The 22,865-nt window shown below is 49.3% G+C and overlaps 1 protein-coding gene across 1 annotated transcript in view; it reads left to right on the top strand.

Moving 5' to 3' along the window:
* The first annotated feature begins 207 nt into the window (after positions 1 to 207).
* Positions 208 to 22,865, top strand: part of PLOD1 (procollagen-lysine,2-oxoglutarate 5-dioxygenase 1) — a 41,918-nt gene continuing 19,260 nt past the window's right edge. The window contains 11 exon segments of the mRNA XM_020973672.2: positions 208 to 472; positions 8,189 to 8,280; positions 12,978 to 13,114; positions 15,806 to 15,969; positions 16,887 to 16,999; positions 17,238 to 17,301; positions 18,186 to 18,283; positions 19,726 to 19,827; positions 21,139 to 21,208; positions 21,211 to 21,269; positions 21,989 to 22,110. Of these exon segments, the coding sequence (XP_020829331.1) occupies positions 388 to 472; positions 8,189 to 8,280; positions 12,978 to 13,114; positions 15,806 to 15,969; positions 16,887 to 16,999; positions 17,238 to 17,301; positions 18,186 to 18,283; positions 19,726 to 19,827; positions 21,139 to 21,208; positions 21,211 to 21,269; positions 21,989 to 22,110 (1,106 nt within the window). The 5' untranslated portion in view covers positions 208 to 387.

The raw sequence follows: 22,865 nt of genomic DNA, 5'->3' as shown, positions 1-22,865 counted from the left end.
AAATGGAAGGGTTTGGCTAAAATGACCACTTCCAGCTCTCAATCTGTGGGCCTGCGAAAATGCTAATGTGGTCAGCTGAGTAGAAAAGGGGAAGGGGAGCGGGTGACTGAGGCTCTTCGGCCAACCGGGCCCCTCCTGCAATACCCCAGTTCCCTCTCCACGCCCCCAGCCCCTCCCCAGGCTGGTTCGGGGCGGGGCGAGGCGGGGCGGAGCGGGCGGGTCCCTTGCGTGGCAGGCCGAGGCTCCCGAAGTTTCCACTATTCTCTGCTGCTGTCCCTCCTAGCTTTGTCCCCTGCAGCCAGCAGTCCGGGCTCCCCGGTGAGCGAGCCCCAAAGCAGCCGTCCCCGCCGCCTGCCTACCTGGGCTGGGAGCCCTCCGACCGCCAGGATGCGGCCCCTGCTGCTGGGGCCGCTGCTGGCCCCGCTCTGCTGGCTCATCCTGGCCGAAGCCAAGAGCGACCTGAAGCCAGAGGGTAAGGGGGGCTGGGGATATGTGTGTGTGTGGGGGGGGTGATCGAGGGACAGTGGGGTCCGGGGGTGAGGGCCTGGACCCCGGGGGAGCACGGGCAGCCCCAGCCTTCCCAGCCTGAGGTCCGTGCTGGGCCACCGGGTAGGAGTTAGGGGTAGGGAGCGGGGGACCAGGGGGGCTACAGGCTACTCTGATGGCCTTAGGAGATGGAGCTGTGGACTCTGGCCCCTAAACCCGTTAGGCAACAGGCCCAGGCATGGCAAGGGTTGCCCGGTGATCCCCAGCCCAGTGACAGCATGTGGAAACGACCCTGCTCTGGCCATTCTCGGTCCTGCAGTCACTTCCCCTCCCTGGGCCCAAGTCTCCTCATTTCTAACATAAGGGATTTGGGCTCTAGGCAGTCTCCGGAAGACCCCTTGCAGCCCCAGGATTCTCGTCTGTGAATCCTGAGCCTCCTGTGCCCCATTTCTACTCCACCTCCTGGGAGAGGCGGAGCTACCTCCATCCTACTACAGCTTTGAGATACTTTACAAAGTGCTCAGAAATCCAAAGCCCGAGGCCAGCTCCCAGCCACAAGCTCTGGCAGGTCCCAGCATGCAGTCCTCCCTCTATCTCTTTGAGCCATCCTTGGTATCTGGTTGAGATTATGGCCACCAAGTTGGGAGCTGAGAAGGGAAAGAGAAATATGACAGACAGTCCACGTGGCTTTCAAGAAGTTAGAGGCTGGAATCCTCCCTCTTCAAACCTGGGCCAGAAGTCTCAATCACCCAATCAATTAATAGGCATGTATTTAGCACATTCTGTGTGCTGGGGTGAACTGAAGAGTGTTGGTGTGGTGTGTAAAGGGAGAGAAAGAGAGGGAGAAGGGAGAGGAGGGGAGAGAAAAAAAGAGAGGAGGGGAGGGGAGAGGGGAGAAGAGAAGAGGAAGAGAGAGGGGATAGAAAGGGGGGAAGAGAGGGAGGGAGGGAGAGGAGAAAGGGAGAGAGAAAAGGGGGAGAGGGGAGAAGAGGAAGAGAGGATAGAAAGAGAGAGAAGGAGGGAGGGAGGGGAAAAGGGGGAGAGAGGAGAAGAAAAGAAGAGAGGGGATAGAGGGGAAGAGAGGGAGGGAGAAGAAAGGGGGAGAGAAAAAGGAGGGAGAGGGGAGAAGATAAGAGGAAGAGAGGATAGAAAGGGGAAGAGAGAGAGAGGAAGGGAGGGGGGGAAGGGGAGAGGGGAAAGGAAGAAGAGAAGGGATAGAAAGGGGGGAGAGAGAGGGAGAGGGAGGGGGGAAAGGGCAGAGAGGGGAGAAGAGGGAAGGAGGGAGGGAGAAGAGAAAGGGGACAGCAAAGAGAGGGAAAGAGAAACCTCTGCAAAGATACAGAGATGGGAGATGGAATGGAATGTAGATGGGGAGAATATGGGGCATCCAGGGTTTGCACTCAACCCATTGGCACCAAGAAGAGCTGCCAGGCTGGCACACTTCCTTTCCCTCCTGCTTCCAGGATGCTTGGGATCTCTGTAAATTGGGAGAAGCAGGTTAGAAGTCACCTACATTCTCCATCTGCCTTGCTTTCTGTAATGTTCTATTGTGGTTCACTGCACCAATGGCTAGATTTAAAGCTGGGGGACCTGAGTTTCAATCCTAGCTGGGTCATTTGTGTGATTTGGGGTAAATTATTTTACCATTCCAGTTGGTGTAGATGACCCATCAGGCCCCTTGCATCTCTCGCTTTCACTTTCCTTCCACTTTCAGCTACTGATCTCAAGTTCGGTTTTCCCCCAAAGAGGCTGACCACATCTCTTGGCCTGCTCTCCAAGGGCTGGCTGCTCCTTCTCTCTCACCCAGGCACACAGAGTCAGGAAGAGGAGTTGGCATTTTCTCTCCTCCCCACTACCACCTCCAGATTCTCCCTTCTGTCTTTGCTCCCCACCCCTCTCTACCTTTAACTTCATTCCGTTCAGACCAGATGCCTGTTGCTGTCATCTGTACACCTGCAGTGCCTTCTCTGTCTTTGCCAGTAAGTTCAGGACAATCTTTTCCAGCCCAACCCTGCCGGTCCACTTCCTTAACCTTCTCAACCCCAATGGCCACTGTCACCAGTCTACCCCCACTACACAAAGCATCATCAGCTACTAGATTGGAGCTAGAAGGGACTTCAGAGGTCATCTAGAGCAGCCCCTTGATTTTATAGCTGAGAACACTAAGTCTTAGAGAGGGTGAGGGACTTGCCCAGGGTCACACAGGGGCTCAGGATTTAAACCCCAGTTCTCTGACTTCAAATCTGGCTCTCTTGGCACTGTTCTGTCTTGAACCTTTACCATCCCCCCAATCAGTCAGTCAACAATTTACACAACACACACACACACACACACACACACACACACACACACACACACTTTCATACATACACACCTCTTCTCAGGTGCTGAGGTTAAAACTTTGCTGAAAATAACTTGCTATATGACCTCCAACAAGTTATTCCTCTTTACTCCTGACATTCTGTGTTCTAAGGCCTCTCCCAGCTCTGATATTCTAGGTTCTAAGGCCCCTCCCAGCTCTGACATTCTGTGTTCTAAGGCCTCTCCCAGCTCTGACATTCAGTGTTCCCAAGCCCTCCTAGCTCTGACATTCTAGGTTCTAAGGCCTCTCCCAGCTCTGATATTCTGGGTTCTAAGGGCCTTCCTAGCCCTGACATTCTGTATCCTAAAGGCCCTCCCAGTTCTGACATCCTCTGTTCTAAGAGCCCTCCCAGCTCTCCCATCTCTATGTTCTAAAAGCCTTGCTAGCTCTGACATCCTTTCCAAGGTCTTTGACAGCTCTGACAAACTCTGTTTTAAGTAGGGCCCCTCCCAGTACTGACATCCTCTGCTTGAATTGGTTGTGTAGATGGGGCCTCTTAGCCTCTGTGCCCACGCCACCCCCTTGGATTGTTAGCTTCCCTGACTTCTCATGCAGCTCAGATCTCCCCTCTGCAGGAGGCCTTTCCTGATCCCTGTCTTCCATTTACCTGAATTGATCTTGTCTGTGCCTAATTATTTACACATTTCCCCCCATTAGAATGTAGGCTTCTTGAGGGCAGGGGCTGCTTCTACCATCCTTTACATCCCTCAGCGTCTAGCACACTTAACAACTGCTTCTTGACTTACTGATGGCTGTATTCCATGTAGCTTTTCATCAAAGACCCAGCAATTCAACAACCATTTCTTACCCACTTGCATCCTAGAGCTGCCTGATGAATAGCTCCTTGTATTTCTTAAATCATCCAACTTACTTTTAAACCCCCCTACCCCAACATGGTCTCATTCATCTTCCGACTGTCCTTGGGAGACGTGGAGGAAGGAAAGGGAGGGGACAAACACTGACCATCAGTCCTACACACTGAGTCACAGAAGGGTTAGGTGACTAATCCCATATTGGAGCCTAAACATTCATTCATTCATCCATCCATCCAGGGAATACCACAATGCTAATGCAATCACAGACCCAAGCTATTTCTTTTGAAATAACTAGCTCCATTTTAAAGATGGGCAAATTGAAGCCCAGAAAGGCTGCTTATCTTACCCCAGGTCACTCAACTGGTCGGTGATGGAGCCAGGTCTCAAGTCCAGGTCTCCGTCTGTCTCTACCACCCTGAAGGCTTGCCTTGAGCTTCCCAGGCCAAGGTCCACTTGGCTGACCAGCTGGCCCTCAGAGAGGTCCTTTGTGTGCCTTTGGTAAAAGAAGCTGATTATCTGGCACCAGAGGCCATGGCCTATGGGAGAAGCAGGCATGGTGTCTGCGCAGCTCATCAGGGAATCCACAGCTTCCTTCCTCTGGCTCCACTCCCCTAAGGGTCATTTCAGGATCCTGCTTCCCTCTCATTCCAGAGATCCCGTCTCCTGATCTTCCCGCCTGTTCAGGAGTCCCCAGTAGGACTGAGGACTTCTCAGGACTTCGCCACAGGTCCTTTGCTGATTTCCCCTCCCTCCTGCTGGCCCAGACAAGGCCCCTTCAGTGCAGCCATAGCCAGCTGGAAATGAGTTTCATGAGGCTGAATGTGCAACGTAATGGGCCCACCTCTGATATAGCAGACATAGGCCCTGCCATCATGGAGGCACCCCCCACCCATATCCCAGTCTGAAGTCTGGGGAGACAGGAGTGCAGAGCTGACTTAAGCAAACACAGAAAGCCCTTCTTTCACATTTACCCAGTGAGATAGTTCTTGTCACTATTATTGTTTTCATTTTACAGATGAGGAAACTGAGGCCCAGAGAAAAAAAGTGACTTGCCTGGGGTCTCCCAGTAACAGGCAAGGCTCAAACCAACCAAACATTAGACCTTCTGACCTGAGGGAGGCATTTAACTGTGTTAAATGTTGTGGACAGATAGCTACGGGTTGAGGGGAAGGGTTTGAGATTCTCCGAAGTCACCTTTCAGCTGCAGGTGGTGCCGTCTCTGTGGGGCAGTAGCAGCTCCCACTGTGAAATGCCAGGCTCTGCCCCCTTAGGAAGGCATCGGTTGCCACAGCCAGCTGGGAGAGAGAAGAGAGGTTGGACTTGGCCAGACTAGCAGGAGAGTGAGGCCAAGTCTTGGAAGGATAGAGGTGATGAGATGGCTGGAAGGGCCAGGCTGGCTTTGGGAACGGAATTCTTTTCCATGATAGCAAATGCATTGCACAGACGCAGGAGGCACATTCCTCACCTTGCTGGGATGGGACAGTCCAAGAGGAAGGAGAGAAGGCGCTCGATTTGGAAGAAGGGATGACCTGGTTCAGGACCGAGGAACAGAGAAGGAAGGGTTAGCGGTGGTTAAAGTAGCAGCCTGAAATTTAAAAAGTCTGCACCCTTGGGGAAAATGCAGGGCCAGAACTTTTGGTACAATGCTTTCTCAATCTTAATATACTATATAAATGCTAATTATGTGCCAGGCACTGTGCTAAGTGCTTTACAAATATTATCTCATTTGATCTTCACAAGAACCCTAGGAGGTAGGTGCTATTATTATCCCCATTTTACAGATGAGGAAACTGAGGAAGACAGGTTAAGTGACTTGCCCAGGGTCACACTGCCAGTAAGTGTCTGAGGCCAAATTTGAACTGGGGTCTTCGTGACCCCTTCCTGGCTCTATCTGTTTTGATACCTAGCTACCTTCACAATAAGGGGAATGTAATAATGAAGGTGGGAAAAGGGAAAATGAGAAAACTCTCTCGGTGAAGGTTTCCAGGTCAAGGCCAAAAAGGGGAGGCCTGTCTTCTCTACGCTGGCCTCTTGCTGACCAGCCCAATGAGAATATTTCCCAGACAAATAACATGGAGTGGGGGGAGGAGAGGCGGGAAGGTAGGGCGTCGGGGGCTCTTTCTTCACATATTACGGTGCTGCTTTGAGAAGAATGGCTGTTTATTCTTTCCATTTAACCACTGAAGCATGAACTCAGGAGAGGAGTGGTGTGGCTCCCTGGCCCGGCTCTGGACTCTCAAGTTCCCGTGTGCAGACACAAACACCCTCTCTGTGTCCTTTTCCATCTCAGAAATCTGACACTCCTCTCTGTGCTCCCCAGGGTCCTGTCCCGCCAGAGGGGCCCCAAGTCTGCTGCAGCTTGCTGCTTTCCCTTCGGCTGGGAGAACCTGATCTGTCCCATTCTGTCCAGAGCACGCCTTCCCTCCAGTGATCCCCGAGGCCGGGGAGTAGACTGCCTCCCTCTGTGGCCCCGGGCTCCTGTCGACATCTTGAGGGCCAGTCTGCCAAGTTGTCTCCCCCACCCTCACTCCTTCAGCTCCTCCTCCAGAGCCCCGAAGGCTCAGCCAGAGCTTCCTCGTATCTGGGTCAACTTAATGCTCCAGCCTCTTCAGATCTAACAGACGGCAGCCATCTGCTGAGGAGCTGCCAGTCTGATTGGCTGTCCTTGTTCCCTGAGCCCACCCTAGCCACTGCCTCTAGACTGGTCTTTCAGTCCCTTTTACCAGTACACTAACAGAGTAGGATGGGGGTGGTGGATAGAGCCGCGGATTTGGAGCTAGGAGGAGCTGGCTTCGAATTCTGCCTTAAACTCTAGCTGTGTGAGTGAGCAAGTTGCTTAACCCATCTGAGCCTCAATTTCCTCATCTGTAAAACAGGGATGATAACAGCACCTGCCATGTTCTGTCTTTGTGAGACTCAGATGAAGTCCTGGACGTAAAGCGCTAACGTACTACATCCACAGAACCAGCTATTTATTATTACTATCATTATTCATCTTCCTGTGGGTTTTTTTTATTGTTCAGTCGCTTTTCAGTCATGTCCAACACTTCATGACGCCATTTGAGATTTTCTTGGCAGAGATACTAGAGTGGTTTGCCATTTCCTTCTCCAGCTCATTTTCCAGATGAGGAAACTGAGGCAAACAGGGTGAAGTGACTTTCCCAGGGTCACACAGCTAGTGAGTGGCCAAGGCCAGATTTGAACTCATGAAGAGTCTTCCTGACTTGAGGCCTGGCGCTCTGTGCACTATGGCACCACCTGGATGCCCCTGTGGGTTACTCATGGCTAATTTCTACATAGACTGGACCCATCTCTACATCCATCCCCATCACCAACATCTATTACTCCCTTAGAGGGTTGCAGTGGCCTCCCTGCCTCCAGGCCCCACACACCTGCCAGAGTGATTTCTAAAATGCAGGTCTAGCCATGTGACGCCTCAGAGGCTCCCTCTTACCATCAGGATCAAGTGTAAATGATTTTCTTTGGCCTTTAAACCCTCTATAACCTGGCCCCAACCTACCTTTCTAGCCTAACTACACTTGATTCTCCTTTGCACACACTAGGATCTGATCAGGCTTTGTTGTTCTTTATATGTGCATGGGACCGTGTCTCTGCTCTCCTGGCCTTTGGCCAGGCTGTGACCCCTCCCTGGAGTGCACTCACCCTTTCACTTCTGCCTCTTAAAATCTCTAGTTTCTTTCAGGGTTCTCCTTAAGTTCTTCCTTCTAAAGGAGGCCGTTCCCTGATCTCATCACCTGCTAATCCTTTACCCCCAAATTATCCTTTATCTAGCTGAGAGAAAGCCAGGGGGCACAGTACTCACCTGGAGTCAGGAAGACCTGGGTTCAAATCCTGTCTCAGACACTTACTAGCTGTGTCATTTAACCTCTGCCTACTTCAGTTTTCTCAGCTGTAAAATGGGGGTAATAATGGCACCAACCTCCAGGGTTGTTATTAGGATCAAGAGATAATATTTGTAGGGGCCGATAGGTGGCACAGTAGAAAGAGCACTGGAGTCAGGAGGACCTGAGTTCAAATCCAGCCTTAGACACATAACACTCGCTAGCTGTGTGACCCTGGGAAAGTCACTTAACCCCAATTGCCCTCACCAAATAAAAGAGAGAGAGAGATAATATTTGTGAAGTGCTTAGCAAACCATAACATTATATAATGTTTGATGATGATGATAATGATGATTTTGCATGTGTCAATGTTATCTTCTCTAGCTAAATTGTGAGCCCCACAAGGGAAGGGACTGCTTAATTTTTGTTTTTGTATCCCTAGCCCTTCACACAGTGCCTGGCACATAGTAGGTGCTTAATAAATGCATGTCCATTGGTTCCAGCTCTGGAATTCTGTGATATGGTTAGATTATTCTTCACTTTAATAGGATTCCAGATGGCACAGGAAGTGGTATGGTTATATTTATCTCTGGATCCCTCCTCTCTCCCCTTTCCACTCACCCTCTCTCACCTCCCCCCCCACCCATTCCCTTTCCCGCCATTCCCACCCATCTATCTCCCAGACAACCTGCTGGTTCTCACTGTGGCCACCAAGGAGACAGAAGGATTTCGGCGCTTCAAGAGGTCAGCCCAGTTCTTCAACTACAAAGTGCAGGTGAGAGGTCTTCTACTGCGGGCTGGGTGGATGCAGCCAGCGGGAATGAGGGGTGGTGCGTGGGCAGGAATTGGAGGGCACTGAGGAGGAGGGAGGGACTCAGTCCTGCCTCTCCCTCAACATTTGCTCTGTCCAAGATGGGTCTGCACAGCGGTATGTGGCAGGGGGAAGGAGGGCAAAATCTTGACTCAGAGAAACCCCAGAATAGAATTTTTTGCTGGGGGGAGGAACAGAAAGGGGGCCAAGTGGGAATTCCTGGTTTTGCTCCCTGACCGCTCACCATACCTGGCAGCTGGGATAGGTGTGTCATTAGCCTTCCCTCCTCTCCAAGTTACAACGCTTTCTCTTTTTCTCCCTGCCCCTGCAGTGTCCACCCAAATGTGTAGAATTAGACCCCGGGGGGCACTCACTCTCCCTCTTCATCCACTCCTGCAAAGAGAAGCTGAAGAAATATGTCCAACCGTCTAGTTAGCCAGGAAAGTGCATTGCACATTCTGTGTGTGCAGAACGCTGTGCTAGGCACTGTGGGGGGATGATCAAGAGAGAGGAGTCCCGACCTCTGGCCCCTGGAGATGCTCATCAGGTCTGCAAAGTGCTTGATCCGTGATATCTCCAATTTACCATGCCTATAGCTTGATTTTCTGTTGAATCAGGACCACGGTTTTTCTCCTTTTCCACTTCCTCATCCAGAAATCAGCTAGTGTGGTAAGTCTTGTTCAGAAACGTACCCAGGCTAAGATCTGCTAGGGCTGGCTGCCGTCAGTTTGTCCTTAGTTCCTTTTTTTTTTTTTGGCAAGGCACTTGGGGTTAAGTGACTTGCCCAGGGTCAGATAGCTACTGAGTATCATGTGTCTGAGGGCGGATTTGAACTCAGGTCCTCCTGACTCCAGGGCCAGTGCTCTATCCACTTTGCCACCTAGTGGCCCCTAGTCCTTCATTCTTTTTTTTTTTAAATTTTTTTTATTTTTAGGTAATTGGAGTTAAGTGACTTGCCCAGGGTCACAGAGCTAGTAAGTGTCAAGTGTTTGGTCTGAGGCCAGATTTGAACTCAGATCCTCCTGACTTCAGGGCCGGTGCTCTATCCATTGTGCCACCTAGCTGCCCCACCTTGTCCTGATGTTGTGACTTGTGAGTGAATTAGATTTATATATTTATGTCTCACTGTTAGAAAATGTTTTGTTATTTTCATAAAATCCTTGGAAGGACAAATAGAGACCTGTCCACTGTTGAAAGACGCATTTGGGGAGCTCAAAGTGCTCATTAGCAGCTGACATGACTGACTCCATCTCATCCTGTATTTGCCATCTTTTTGCTATATTAGGCCTCAGCACCTATCCATCCATCCATCTATTTATCACCTATCCATCCATCCATCTATTTATCACCTATCCATCTATCCATCTATTTATCACCTATCCATCCATCCATCTATTTATCACCTATCTATCCATCCATCTATTTATCTATCATCTATCTATCATCTGTCCATCCATCCATCCATCTGTTTATCACCTATCTATCCATCCATCCATTTATCACCTATCCATCCATCCATCCATCCATCTATCATCTATCATCCATCCATCCATCCATCCATCTATCTGTCTACCATCTATCATCCATCCATCCATCCATCTATCCATCCTTCCATCTATCACCTATCCACCCATCCATTTATCACCTATCTATCCATCCATCCATCTATTTATCTATCCTCTATCTATCCGTCCATCTATCTATCCATCCATCCATCCATCTATCTCTCTATTCCCATGTTGTCTCCTCTATTAAAATGCTAGTCCTTTGTCAGTGGGGATCGCTTAATTCTTTCTTCTTGTATCCTCAGTGCCTGGCACATAGTAGGCACTTAATAAATGCTCATTGACTAATTGAGTTCAGTCCTGCAAGCATTTATTAAGCACCTCCTATGTGTGGGCACCGCTAGGCACTGAGATTCAAAGACTCAAGAGAAAGGGCAGTCCCTGCTGCCCTCAGGGAGCTAAAAAGGTTCTATTGGTAGACAACAATTGTGCAGACAGATTGGTAAATATGAAATAATGGAAAGTTCTTCAATAAGGAGAATGTGCCTTATTAAAAAAACAAAGAAAGACAGGACTGTTGCTGGGGAAGGGCTGATCCTAATCTCCGGTCACACTTCTCAGCAGACCTACTTGACCCCCTCCCCAGTTATTAGTACTTCCTTATATTTACTTTGTATCTTTGGTGTTATAGCTGTGCCTGTTGCTACTTTCTAGTGGAATGTAAGCTCCCTGAGGGCAGGGGCTGTTTTAGTGTTTTCTTTGTATCCCTAATTCATAACCTAACACTTGTTGCTTGATAGGCAGTTGATCTTTAATTAAATTGAATTGAATTGAACTAAACTGAAGTCACTTAAACTCCCAGAGCTTCACTTTCTCCATCAGTAAAGTAGGAATCAATAAAAAAAAAAAGCATTGATTAAGCACCTAGTGTATGCCAGCCTGTTGTGTTAAGTGCTTGTGATACAGAGAAAAAATTAAAACAGTCCTTGCCCTCAGCTTATGTTCAGTTGGAGGAAAGCAAAATGCACATATATACAAAATACATTCTAAGTATCTCAAAGGTGACCTTAGAGAGAAAGGCATGGGGCAGCTAGGTGGCACAGTGGATAGAGCACCAGGCCTGGAGTCAGGAGGACCTGAGTTCAAATCTGGCCTCAGACCAGATACTTGACACTTAGTAGCTGTGTGACCCTGGGCAAGTCACTTAACCCCAATTGCCTCACCAAAAAAGAGAGAGCGAGAGAGAGAGAGAGAGAGAGAGAGGCATTAGCCACAGGAAGGGCTGGCCAAGGTCTTCTGCAAAAAATGGCACTAGAGATGAGATTTGAAGGATGCTGCGGATTCTGAGCCAGTGGTAAGGAGGGACAGCATTCAGAAACATCGTGTGTGAGGAAGCACAGGGCTGCTGTGACTTAGATTGTAGAATACCTGGAGGAAGACGGTAATGTGTTAGAAGACTAGAAAGATAGGAAGGCATCAGGTTTTGTTTATAAATTAAATCCTAGAAGCACTAAGGAGCCACTGAAGTTTCTTGAGTAGGAGGGTGACATGGTCACGTCTGTGCTTTGGGATTACTTTGGCAGTTGAATGGAGGATGAATTGAGACAGGGGAGAACAGTCAGGAGATTAATGTAATAATCCCGGAATAGGATGACGAAGCCCTGGGTGTACCTGCTGGCTGTGTAAGTGGAGAGAAGGGGACAGATTTGAGAGATTTTGTAGAGATAAAAACCAACAAGATTTCGTGATGGATTGGCTATGTGGGGTGAGTAAGAGAGAGAAGGTGGGGATGAGCCACTGTCACCAACCCAGGTGACTGGCATGATCTCTCAATAGAAACAGGTTAGGTAGGAAAAGGGGGTGGGGAGTTGGGTGAAAAGATAGCGATTCCTCTTTGAACTCATTGAGTTTCCTACAGGAGATCTAATTTCCGACGTCCAAAAGGCAGTTGGTGATGTGGGCCTCGAGCTCAGGAGAGAGACTTTATTATCTCAGTATAGAAATAATAATTGAACCCAGGGGAGGTTACCTAGTGACCTCAAGGTATAGAGAGAAAAGAGAAGAGAGACAATGACAGAGCCTCGGGGGTGGGGTGTGGGGGAGAACACTCACAGTTAGTGGTAGCAAAATGGATGGCAGTCTCAGAAAGGAGACTGAGAAGGAGCAGTCTGATGGAGAACGAAGAGAAAGCAATATCCAGAAATTCTGGAGAAGAGGAACTCTCCAGGAGAGAGGGAGGGAGAGAGACAGAGACAGAAAGAGAGACAGGGAACAGAAGGAAGGAAGGGAGGGAGGGAGAGACAGATACAAAGACAGGGAGAGAAAAGTGAAAGAGAGATGGAGAGAGAGAAGAGAGAGAGGACCAAGAAAAGGCCATTAGACTGGGCCATTGTCATGTATTTATTGCTTGCTCTGCCTGCCTCACAGGGTTTTGCTGAGACAAAAACACTTGGTTCATTAGTAAAGGGCTATAAAAATCCAGGTTGTGTTTACATGCCCCAGGAATGTTGGTTCTTACTGAGTTCCTTCTGGGATAACTGGGCCTGCCACATGGCTGAATTCAAATCCCTTACCAAATCCCTCTTAGGAAAGAGCATAAATTGTTGTTGTTTTTTAAAGAACATGAGTTTTAAAGGTATGGGAAACCATCTGCTTCAACTCCCTCTTTTTATGGAGGAGAAAACAAACCCAGACGGATCAAGTGACCAGAGTCTCTTTCATGCTGCCCTCCCCCAGTAGTACACAGCAGAGAGCCAGATTCCAGCCCAGAGCCTCTGAGCCCAAATCTCCTGGTCTTCCCACTGCATCATCAATCATCTCTGAGCTTCTGGCTTCTCTCCCTAGCTCCGATCAGGGGCTAGATCAGGGGTTCTGAACCTGTGAAATTATTATTTTTTAATATTGCAGTAATTATATTCTAATGTAACTGATTTATTCTGTCATCCTCTGAATTTTATTTCATGCATTGAAAAACACAATTCTGGGGAAGAGGCCCATAGGCTTCCCCAGGCTGCCCAAGGGGTCCAGGACATAGAAAAGGGTCCCTAGTATACAGGGTCAGGTGAGAGGCTGGGCCAGTAAACTTCCTTTCTTGGTTGGTTTTTTAAAATTTGTTTTTATTTCCAAGTCTGTGCTAAAGGCACTTTTCTTTGGCAGGTACTTGGCCTTGGGGAAGACTGGCAAGACGGGGAGAAGAAGATGACCTTGGGAGGTGGGCAGAAAGTCCGGCTCCTGAAGACTGCTTTGGAGAAGTATGCAGATAAGGAGGACCAGGTCATCCTCTTCACAGACAGGTGAGATGGCCCCAGGAGGCTTGGCCTGTCATAGAAGGGGGCATCCTTCTCTAGGCGAAAGTGAATGATCAGCAGCACTTCCAGGAGTGCCCAGGGAAGGCTGAGCTGCCTTTGAAGAATTTTATTTTTATTTTTATTGCTATCTTTCATTTTTCTATCACCTCCATTTCCAGAAGTAGCCTTTCCCCTTCCCTTAAGCTTAAGCATCCCTTGTAACAAAGAACAAAAGAAAGAAAGACAGTTCTGTAGAACCAACCAATACATCACAAGTATTCCAAATATCCCACCCCTGTAGGTCCCCACCTCTGCAGAAGAAGGGAAGGTGGTGCGTTTTCTTAGCCGTCATCTAGGTTAATAATTATTCAGAATTCAATTCCTTTTGTTAGCTTGGTTTGGGGCCTTTGTATTTCCATGGTTGTAGTGATTGTGTCTAGTGTTATTCTGTTTCTGTTTTCTGAATCATGAATTTACTTTTTCTAAGGAAGGCTTTGGAAAGGAGGATAGGGGGAAGACCCACCCATACCCTGGTTTTGAGTTAAGGGGTATCAGAGACTGGTAGGGTAGGAAGGAAACCTAGGCAAGAGCACATCTACGCAGATCTGTGTTAAAGCACAGTGAATACAGTGTTGGGCCTGGAATCAAGAAGTCCTGAATTCAAATCAGGCCTCAGACCCTCACTCGCTGTGTGACCCTGGACAAGTCACTTCCATTTGCCTCCGTTTCTTCCTTTGTCAAATGAGCATAACAATAGCACCGACCTCCCAGGGTTGTTGTGAGGATCAAATGAGTTAATAATTGTAAAGCACTTAGCACAGGGCCAGCCCGTAGTAAGCACTGTATAACTATGTATGGCCTTTATTGCCCAGGACTTTCATGACACAGGTTGGCCCAGGTCATCTGCATCTTATGCCCAGCTGAGATGGCTGCTAGGTCATCACAGATAGTAAAATACCTCCAGGCATGAAGGGCCTCAAGGTCATGCCATGAGAACTGATCGAAGCAATGGGAGATGAGAAGACTTGGGAAGGGGGACATGACAACTGTCTTCAAATATTTGAAGAGTGGCTACATGGAAAGATTACTCAGCAGCCAGGTGGCACAGTGGATAGAGTGATGGGCTTGCAGTCAGGAAGACCTGAGTTCGAATTTAGCCTCAAATTCTCTCTAGCTGTATGATCCTGGGTAGGTCAGTTAACTGCTGTTTGCCTCAGTTTCCTCAGCTGTAAAATGGGGATAATAATGACACCTACTGCCCAGAGATCTGAGGCTCAAATGAGACAATGTTTGTCAAGTGCTTAGCATAGTTCCTGGCATGCTGTTTTCATTCTGTTGTGTCCAATCCTTCATGACCACATTTGGGGTTTTCTTGGCAGAGATACTAGAATGGTTGGCCATGTCCTTCTCCAGCTCATTTTACAGATGAGGAACCTGAGGTAAACAGGCTGAAGTGACTCACACAGGGTTACATAGCTATTACATGTTTGAGACCAGATTTGAACTCACAGTTTCCTGACTCTAGGCCCAGCACTCTATCCACTGATCCACCAGCTGCCTCTAGCACATAGTAGGTGCTCTATAAATGCCTATTTCTTCTTTCCATTTGTTCTGTTTGTCCCTAGAAGCCAGGGCCAGGGACAGTGCGTGGAGGCTATAGAAGTGCAAATTTAGGCATCTTACTAGGAAAACCTTACTAGCCATTCTCGCTGTCTGTAAGTGCACTGGGCTGCCTCAGAAGGTGGTAGGCTACTCGCTGCTCAGTGGACATCTTCCAGCAGAGGCCAGATGACCACTCGTTAGACTTCATCGGTTGTCTTAGTTGTAAAACATTAGGAAAAGGTTGTCCAGTCAATTTCCCTAAGGGGAAGTTAGCTCCATATGAAGGAAAACTTGAGTTCCATAGAAAGGAGTATGGTAGCATTGTACATAGAGCCTTGGACCTGAATTAAGTAGGCCTGGGTTGGAATCCCTTTGACGTTATCCTGCTGAGTAGGCAGTTCTAAGCCTCAGTTTTCTTGTCTGTAAAATAGGGATAATGATACCTATAATAGTAACCTCACAGGGTTGTTGTGAGGCTTGAACAAGATAGGGTGTGGAAAACTCTCTGGAAACCGGAAAGCGCCAGATGTTTGCCTACCATTATTATTGTTGTTGTTATTATTATGATTGTCATTGTTATTAATGGTATGGCCCTAACTGGTCAGACCTCTGAGAGATGTGGGCTAAGGGAGAGGGGCCATCATCAGTGAGAACGTGGATGCCTTGGTGCAGCTCATACCCACTGAAGGGAGAACTAAGTCCGTGTCCAGTACAGTGGAAACAGCCCTGGTTCTGCAGGTGGAGGCTTCGTCACTGTATGACCTTGGACAGGCTATTTAGCCTCTATGGGCCTGTTCCTCATCTGTAAAATGAGGAGGTCTCTTAGGTCCCTTCCAACTCTGGAGCGATCCTATAACCCTATAAGACACTTCAACCTTTCTGAGCCTCAGTTTCCTCATCTGTAAAATGAGGAGGTCTCTTAGGTCCCTTCCAACTCTGGAGAGATCCTATAACCCTATAAGACACTTTAACCTTTCTGGGCCTCAGTTTCCTCATCTGTAATAATAATAGCTAGTCTCTCCGGGCCTCAGTTTCCTCATCAGGATGGCGGGCAACCAGCTTGTACCCTTGTTGTCTCCTCCCTTCTCCCCTCAGCTATGACGTGATATTCGCATCTGGCCCCAAAGAGCTCTTGAAGAAGTTCCGACAGGCCAAGAGCCGGGTGGTCTTCTCAGCTGAGGAGCTCATCTATCCTGACCGGAGACTAGAGGTCAAGTATCCCCAAGTCCACGATGGGAAGAGGTTCTTAGGCTCTGGAGGTAAGGGACAATGGAGCCTGCTGAGCAGAGAGGAAGGGCTGGTGGCTACCACAAACTGGGCCATGCCCTAACAGCTCATGGAATTGTGGTACAATGGGCAGAGCCCTGGATTGGGAATCCAGAAGCCCTGGGTTTGACTCCTGCCTCTCATGCTATGACCCAGGCCTCAGTTTCCTCATTTGTAAAGTGGGTTGGTTGGTGTTCTCTAAGAGCCCTCCTCGGTCTGGGTCTAGGATCTTATGAGATGGCCCCCAGTCAGACTGTGTCTAAGGCCATTTTAGGGCACATGAAGAGAGCTCAGAATGCCTGGAACTGGAAAGGTAGCAAGCTCATGATGCTGTATTCTAAGCAGACCATGTTTTAAGGACATCAGTAAGCTTGAGTGTCTGCAGGAGAGCTGCTGGGACAAGAAAGGGCCTTGAGTCCCTGTCCCATGAGGATCCATCGAGAGAATTAGGAATATTGAGGCTGGAGAAGAAAAGGCTTAGTGCGGACCTGATTGGTGTCCTCAGGTATTAGGGCTGACTCCTAGACAGGCATCCCACCTGTTCTGCTTGGCCCCAGGGGTTGGAAGTTGCGAAGGGGCAGATTTAGGTGTGTCAGGATACACTGCCCAATACTGAGGGTTTTCCCAGAGGGGAATAGGCTGCCCCCAAGAGGTGGTGGGCTCTCCCTCACGGAGGGTTCCAAGCAGAGACTGCAGGGCCACTTGGTGGGGATGCTGAAGATGGGACTGATTGGCCTCGATGGCCCCTGAGGTTGCTGCCAGCTCTGGGGCTCTCAGAGGGTTTCCTGAACCAAGTGGGATCTTTAGGGAATCTGGAAAGAAGGAACATTAGTGGACACGTGGCATCCCTAGACCAAGAGGAAAGAGGTTGGGTCTCCATACACACCCTTTCCCCCTTGTCTCCCTCCAGGCTTCATTGGCTACGCCCCAAACTTGAGCAAGATGGTGGCCAGCTGGGAAGGCCAGGACAGTGACAGTGATCAGCTCTTTTATACCAAGATCTTCTTAGACCCGGAGCAGAGGGTAAGTAAGAGAAGGAGCTGTGGACCTGAGGGAGTCCAGTTCTTACTGGATTCTCAGTGGGGAGTGGCCTTAGGCCAGAACCCTGGACTCCTGGGTCTCATTCCAGTACTGCTGCCCCGAGCAGCCTCGTACCAGTCACTTCCTCTGTGGGGAGGGCAAGAGAGGGAGGGGGAAGGCACTGGGTCAGTGCGAGGGGAGGCCTGGGCTGCTGGCCAGCTTGGTTTTGCCTCTTCTGAAGGAGAAGATCAATATCACCCTGGACCATCGCTGCCGAATCTTCCAGAACCTGGATGGAGCCTTAGGTGAGTGGTGGCAGCAGCGAGGAGGGTGATCATGCAGGACCCAGGGAGGGAGAAGGGAGGGAAATAAGGAGAAAAAAACTCATAAACACCCAGGCCTCACAAAGCATCCATGGGCTCCTGGAAGTCTTCTCGATGGGGGGAAAGTGCTGGACCCAGAGTCAAGAAGACCTGAGTCCCACTCTTGGCTTAGATCCTGAGTGGCTGTGTGAGTCAGCAAATCATTTAACCTCTCTGAACCTTGGCTTCCTCTTCTGTAAAATGGGATAATAATAACAACTACCTCACAGGGTGGTTGTGAGGATTTAATGAGATAATGGATAAGAGATCACTTTGTAATCTTAAAGCACTGACCCACCAGCTATTATCATTATTACTATCATTAATATTATTATCCTTATTAAAAAGAGAGAACACTATACTTAAAATGAAAAGACCCGAGTTTGAGTTCCAGCACTACTGTGTGACCCTGGCAAGTCATGTCACTGTTCTGTGCCTCAGTTTCCTCATTTGTAAAAAAAAATGGGTAATGTGAAAAGGTTTTTGTAAGGCTCAAATGGCAGTGTATACACACACATATATATGTATGTACCTGCACACAAACAAAATTTGCAAACCTTAATGAACTTAATGAACGTGACCTTGGTCAAGTCATTTCACACCTCTGAGGCTGTTTCTTGTTGCTCTGTAAAGTGCTTTTCAAACTTGAAAGTGTTACATAAATGCTAAGGGGCTGGACCTTCCAGGGAAGGAAACTCCCTCCACCAGGACAGGTTGGCATTTTCCCTGCCCTCTGGGGGCTTCCACTCTGATTTCCTGAGAAGATCTAGGGCTCAGGGCTTTCCCCAGGGCCATGAGCAGGTGATAATCTAGGCTGTGATTTCTAGATGAGGTGGTACTCAAGTTTGAGACAGCTCAAGTCCGAGCGAGGAACCTGGAGTATGACACCCTGCCCGTCCTGATTCACGGCAACGGGCCCACCAAGGTAGGCTGTCCCCTGGCCCTCGTGGAGGAGGAGGAGGCTGCCTGAGCCTTCACTTCCCAGCCAGCTGGGCCTGGGCCAGACCAAGGTTCTGCCCTTCCATCCTCCTGTGCTTGGACCTGCCTCGCCATACTTACTCTGGCTTGTCTGTCCTTTTCACCTTTCATCTTCTGTATCTGTTGTCCCCGCCTCAGCCTTGGCTGGGAAAATGAACCTTACTGAGGGTGGGTAAGTCACGTCCTATCTGCACATAAAGGACCTCCCAGACACAGTTGTGCCCAGGCTCTGGGCTGTTTCTCCAACAGCCTTCATGGCACAGTGCCCCTACACAGTGCCTGGCATATAGTGAGCACTGAATAGATGCTTGTTGACTTTGGAACTCTGTACTCTTTCATCCAACAACTTGTGGCTGAGACCTCCTATATGTGTTGCCTCCATTTAAATTAGAATGTAAGCTCCTGAGGGGAGGGGCCATCTTGCTTTTCTGTTTCAGCTCTTATTAGAGTGCTTTGCACATAGTAAGGTGCTTATTCATTCATTCATTCATCCATCTATCTATTCATTCTCTGCCTCCATAAAATAAAGGTATTCTAGGATAAAGTGGCTTACAGGGGCTTGGGGGTACAGAGTGTATCTGGGGGAAAGCAAATCTAATTGGCCTACAGTAGAACAGAACCCAGGTGTAGACCCACTGAGCAGAGATGGTGCATTTCTAGAGCAGAGATTCCTAGCTGTGGTTCGGCCCATGCCCACTTTCGCTATCTTCATTTATCTCAGAGGGTAGGGTCAGATTTTTCCAGAAACCCTACAAATAACATTAATTTGAAGTGTGGGGCCAGAAGGAAAGTAACTCAACCACACAATACTGAAGCAATATGACTCCTACATATGGATTTTTTTAAAATAAATTATTTCTTTTTTATTGAGGGCAGCTAGGTAGCACAATGGATAATGTGCTGGGTCTGGAGACAGGAAGACCTAAATTCAAATCCAGTCTTCCTAGCTGTGTGACCGTGGGCGAGTCACTTAACCACTATATGCCTCAGTTTCCTCAAATGTAAAATGAGGATCATAATAGTATGTTATTTATGTTGCTATGAGGATCAGACGAGATAGTATTTATAAAGCTTTTAGCACAGTGCTCAACACATAGGAGATGCTTTATAAATGCATGGTTCCCCCACACACACTCTTTCTGTTTTTTCATTTTGGAATATATCCCTCCTGTTTCCCAGACACAATGAACCATCCCCTGTAACAAAGAATAAAAAAGAAAGAGAAAAAAAAATAACTGAGCAGAACTAGCTAGTACACTGGCTGCCCGGGCACGTATTTATTTATGAAGGCTTTGTGAAGATGGGGGTGAAGGGAGAGGGGAGGGGTTGGGGGAGGGGGATGAAAGGATTTTTCTCTTCCCTCCTGAGCCACCTTCCTCTGCGTCTTAGCTCCAGTTGAATTACCTGGGGAACTACATCCCTCGATTTTGGACTTTTGAGACGGGCTGCACCGTGTGTGACGAGGGCCTGCGGAGCTTGAAGGGGATTGGGGTAAGGCTGAGGCCCCGGGTAAGGGGGGAGGTCAAGGCTGGGGGTTCCCTCCGGGTTAGGTGGGCTGGGCAGATCTGCAGCCTACAGCCTTAGGAAGTAAGTAGGGGTCACTGGGGCTTAGGGTGAGCTGTGAGTTGGTCAGGTCGTTAGGACACCAGACAGAAGAGAGTGTCTGAAGAGACACCAGTCACCAGGATGTCGTGAAGCCAGGCATGCTCCTAGAGCAAGGTCTGGCTTGTACAGAGGCTCGTGGAGCTCAGGCTGGTGGAACCCCAGAGGCCAACTGGTCCATCCCTGCCTCCTTTTACAGACAGAGAAACCGAGGCCAGGGAGGTGTAAAGATCCTCGGTCTAGAGCTGGAAGGGAACTCAAAGGCCATATAGGCCAAGCCTCTCATTCTGCAGGGGGGGAAACTGAGGCCCACTTCGGTAAAGAAATGACTTGCCCAAGGTCTCACAGAGCCTAAGGTTCAAAGGCTCTCTGACTCCAGGATTAGGGATTTTCCCACTGTGGCTTGGCCAGAGGCCTCTTACGTACTTCCTGCCAGCATGGCTGGCGAGGGTGGCTCAGTCTAAAGCACTCCCCGACCCTTGGAGCTGTCCAGCACCCCAGCGTGGTCACCGAGCTGCCTCAGGAGGTGGAGGTGGGCTCCCTGGTGACCACTTTTTGGAGGTATTGGAGAGGGCATTCTTGGACAGGTCTGGGTTGTACTACATGGCCACAGGGGCCCTTCCAAGTCCTAGTCTCTGGCACTGAGCAAAGTCATTTTCCCCATCTGTAAAATGAGGGGCTTGGACAAGATGACCTCTGAGCTCCCTTTCAGCATTTGATCTATGATCCTAAGTCAGCTAACCCCCCTGAGCCTCAGTTTCCCCCTCTGAAAAATGAGAGGTTTGACTAGATGCCCTCCAAAGTCCCTTCCTGATCTAGTACCGAAGATCCATTCACCTTTCTGGGCCTCAGTTTCCCCAACTGTAAAATAAAGGCGTTTGACTTGGTTTGATTCAGAGGCCTTTTCCAGCTCTCTCTCTGTTGCCTTCTGTGAACAGGCCAGAGGACTGGTGGGTGGTCCCAGTGAATCAGGTCACCCTGTCCCTAGGTACAGTCATAGCCCAGGCTTCCCTGGGAGCCGAGCTCCTGGGTTCTGGCTCTAGCTCCACCCCTCCCCCATCTGGCCTTAGACAGAGCTCGGTGCCCCCCAATCCCCGCTGTGTGATGTCCCTGCGTGGCTCAGAGGAAGCTAGGTGTGAGGGGAGGGGGATGCCTGGATCTGCCTCACCCTGGGGCTTGCACCCTCCTCTTCTCCTGCAGGATGAGGCTCTGCCCTCGGTCCTCATCGGAATCTTCATAGAGCAGCCAACTCCGTTCCTGTCCCTGTTCTTCAGCGGCTCCTGAACCTCCGGTACCCCCGGAAACAGCTTCGACTCTTCATCCATAATCATGTGAGTAGCCAGCTCCAGGTGGAGTCTTCCAGGGAGGGCCTCCAGGCAGTATGTGACCCAGGGTGGACTTCTAGCTGGCCTTGGCACGAGCAAATAGTGAAGGATTTATAAATGCACCCAGGTGACTGGATTTGGAGCCAGGAAGACCTGAGTTCAAATCCTGCTTTAGGGCCTTATAGGAAAGTCACTGACCCTCTCTCTCAGCCTCAGTTTCTTCATCTGCAAAATGGGGACCATAATAGCACCAACCTCAAAGGGTTATTACGAGGATTAAGTGAGAACACTTCTAGCACTTTGCAAACCTTCAAACGCTGCGTAAATGCTAGCTGTTATTATAAGACAAAGCCAGATCTCGATTATTTGTGACGGGGAATGCAGCAGTAACACAGGTAGTCCAAAGCACAGGCCATCCACAAATCCCTCTCTCTTGCCTCTGGTGGGCCCATGAAGGAGAGAATGAGAAGCCGGGCCTGTCAGGGGTGGAGAGTCTGTGAGCTCGTGCTGTTTCCTGAGTCAGACTGGACACTCTGCCTCAGTCTCGATGCCCAGATGCCCCGGGCTGGGCTCACAGAGTGGGGGTCTTCCCTTCTCCTTTGTCACAATCTTCTATCCCCAGCCTCCTGACTCGAGTCAGAATTCTTTCCTTTTTGCCTTCGGGCAGGGGGGCGATTGAACCCCACCCCCACCTCCATCTCCACCCCCTCCCTCACCCCTCCCAGGAGGAACACCATGAAGACCAGGTGGAACAGTTCATAGAAGACCACGGCAGCGAGTACCATACAGTCAGCCTTGTGGGCCCGGACCAGCGGATGAAGAGTGCTGATGCCAGGAACATGGGCGCGTGAGTCTGGGGCCAAGCAAGTGGAGAAGTGGGGCTGGCAGCAGTGGAGAAGCTCCCAATTTGGAGTCAAAGGACCAGGGTTCAAATCCTTGCTTTGCCACTTACTACTTGTGTGACTTCAGTCATGTCACTTTTCCCTTTGGGCCTCAGGCACCCCATGTAGAAAATGGGCGTAATAATTCCTGACCTGCTCCCTCCCAGGGGTATCATGAGATGACTTAAAAGAACATTAAAATGTGGGGCAGCTAGGAGGTGCAGTGGATACAGCACCGGCCCTGGAGTCAGGAGGACCTGAGTTCAAATCCAGCCTCAGACACATAACACTCACTAGCTGTGTGACCCTGGGCAAGTCACTTAACCTCACCAAAAAACAAAACCAAACCAAAAAAAGCATAAAATGACTCATGGATGCCAGAAAGTGTTACTCATTAGGAGCTGGTGGCCTTGCTGAGCCCAGCAGGTACCCGGGAAGGCCAAGCAGGGGGAGGAGGGATACAGGGCTGTTGGTAAATTTGGCACAACAAAGAATATATGGGCCACCTAGAAAAGGTGACGTTTTCCTCACTACATTCCTTCGTCCAAATGCAGTCAACATTCATGATATCACAGGATGACAGATTTAAAGGCAGAAGGCACCTTAGAGGCTATCAATGGAACCCCCTCATTTTACAGATGGGGAAACTGAGGCCTAGTAAGAGAAAGTGACTCACTCAGAATCACCCCGCTAGCAAGTGTCTGAAGTAGAATTTGAACCC

Source organism: Phascolarctos cinereus, unplaced genomic scaffold, assembly GCF_003287225.1.
Source record: "Phascolarctos cinereus isolate Bilbo 61053 unplaced genomic scaffold, phaCin_HiC Scaffold_726;HRSCAF=1367, whole genome shotgun sequence".
Taxonomy (NCBI): domain Eukaryota; kingdom Metazoa; phylum Chordata; class Mammalia; order Diprotodontia; family Phascolarctidae; genus Phascolarctos; species Phascolarctos cinereus.
Note: the sequence above shows the minus strand (reverse complement) of the source record. Positions and strands in the feature narration are given on the sequence as shown.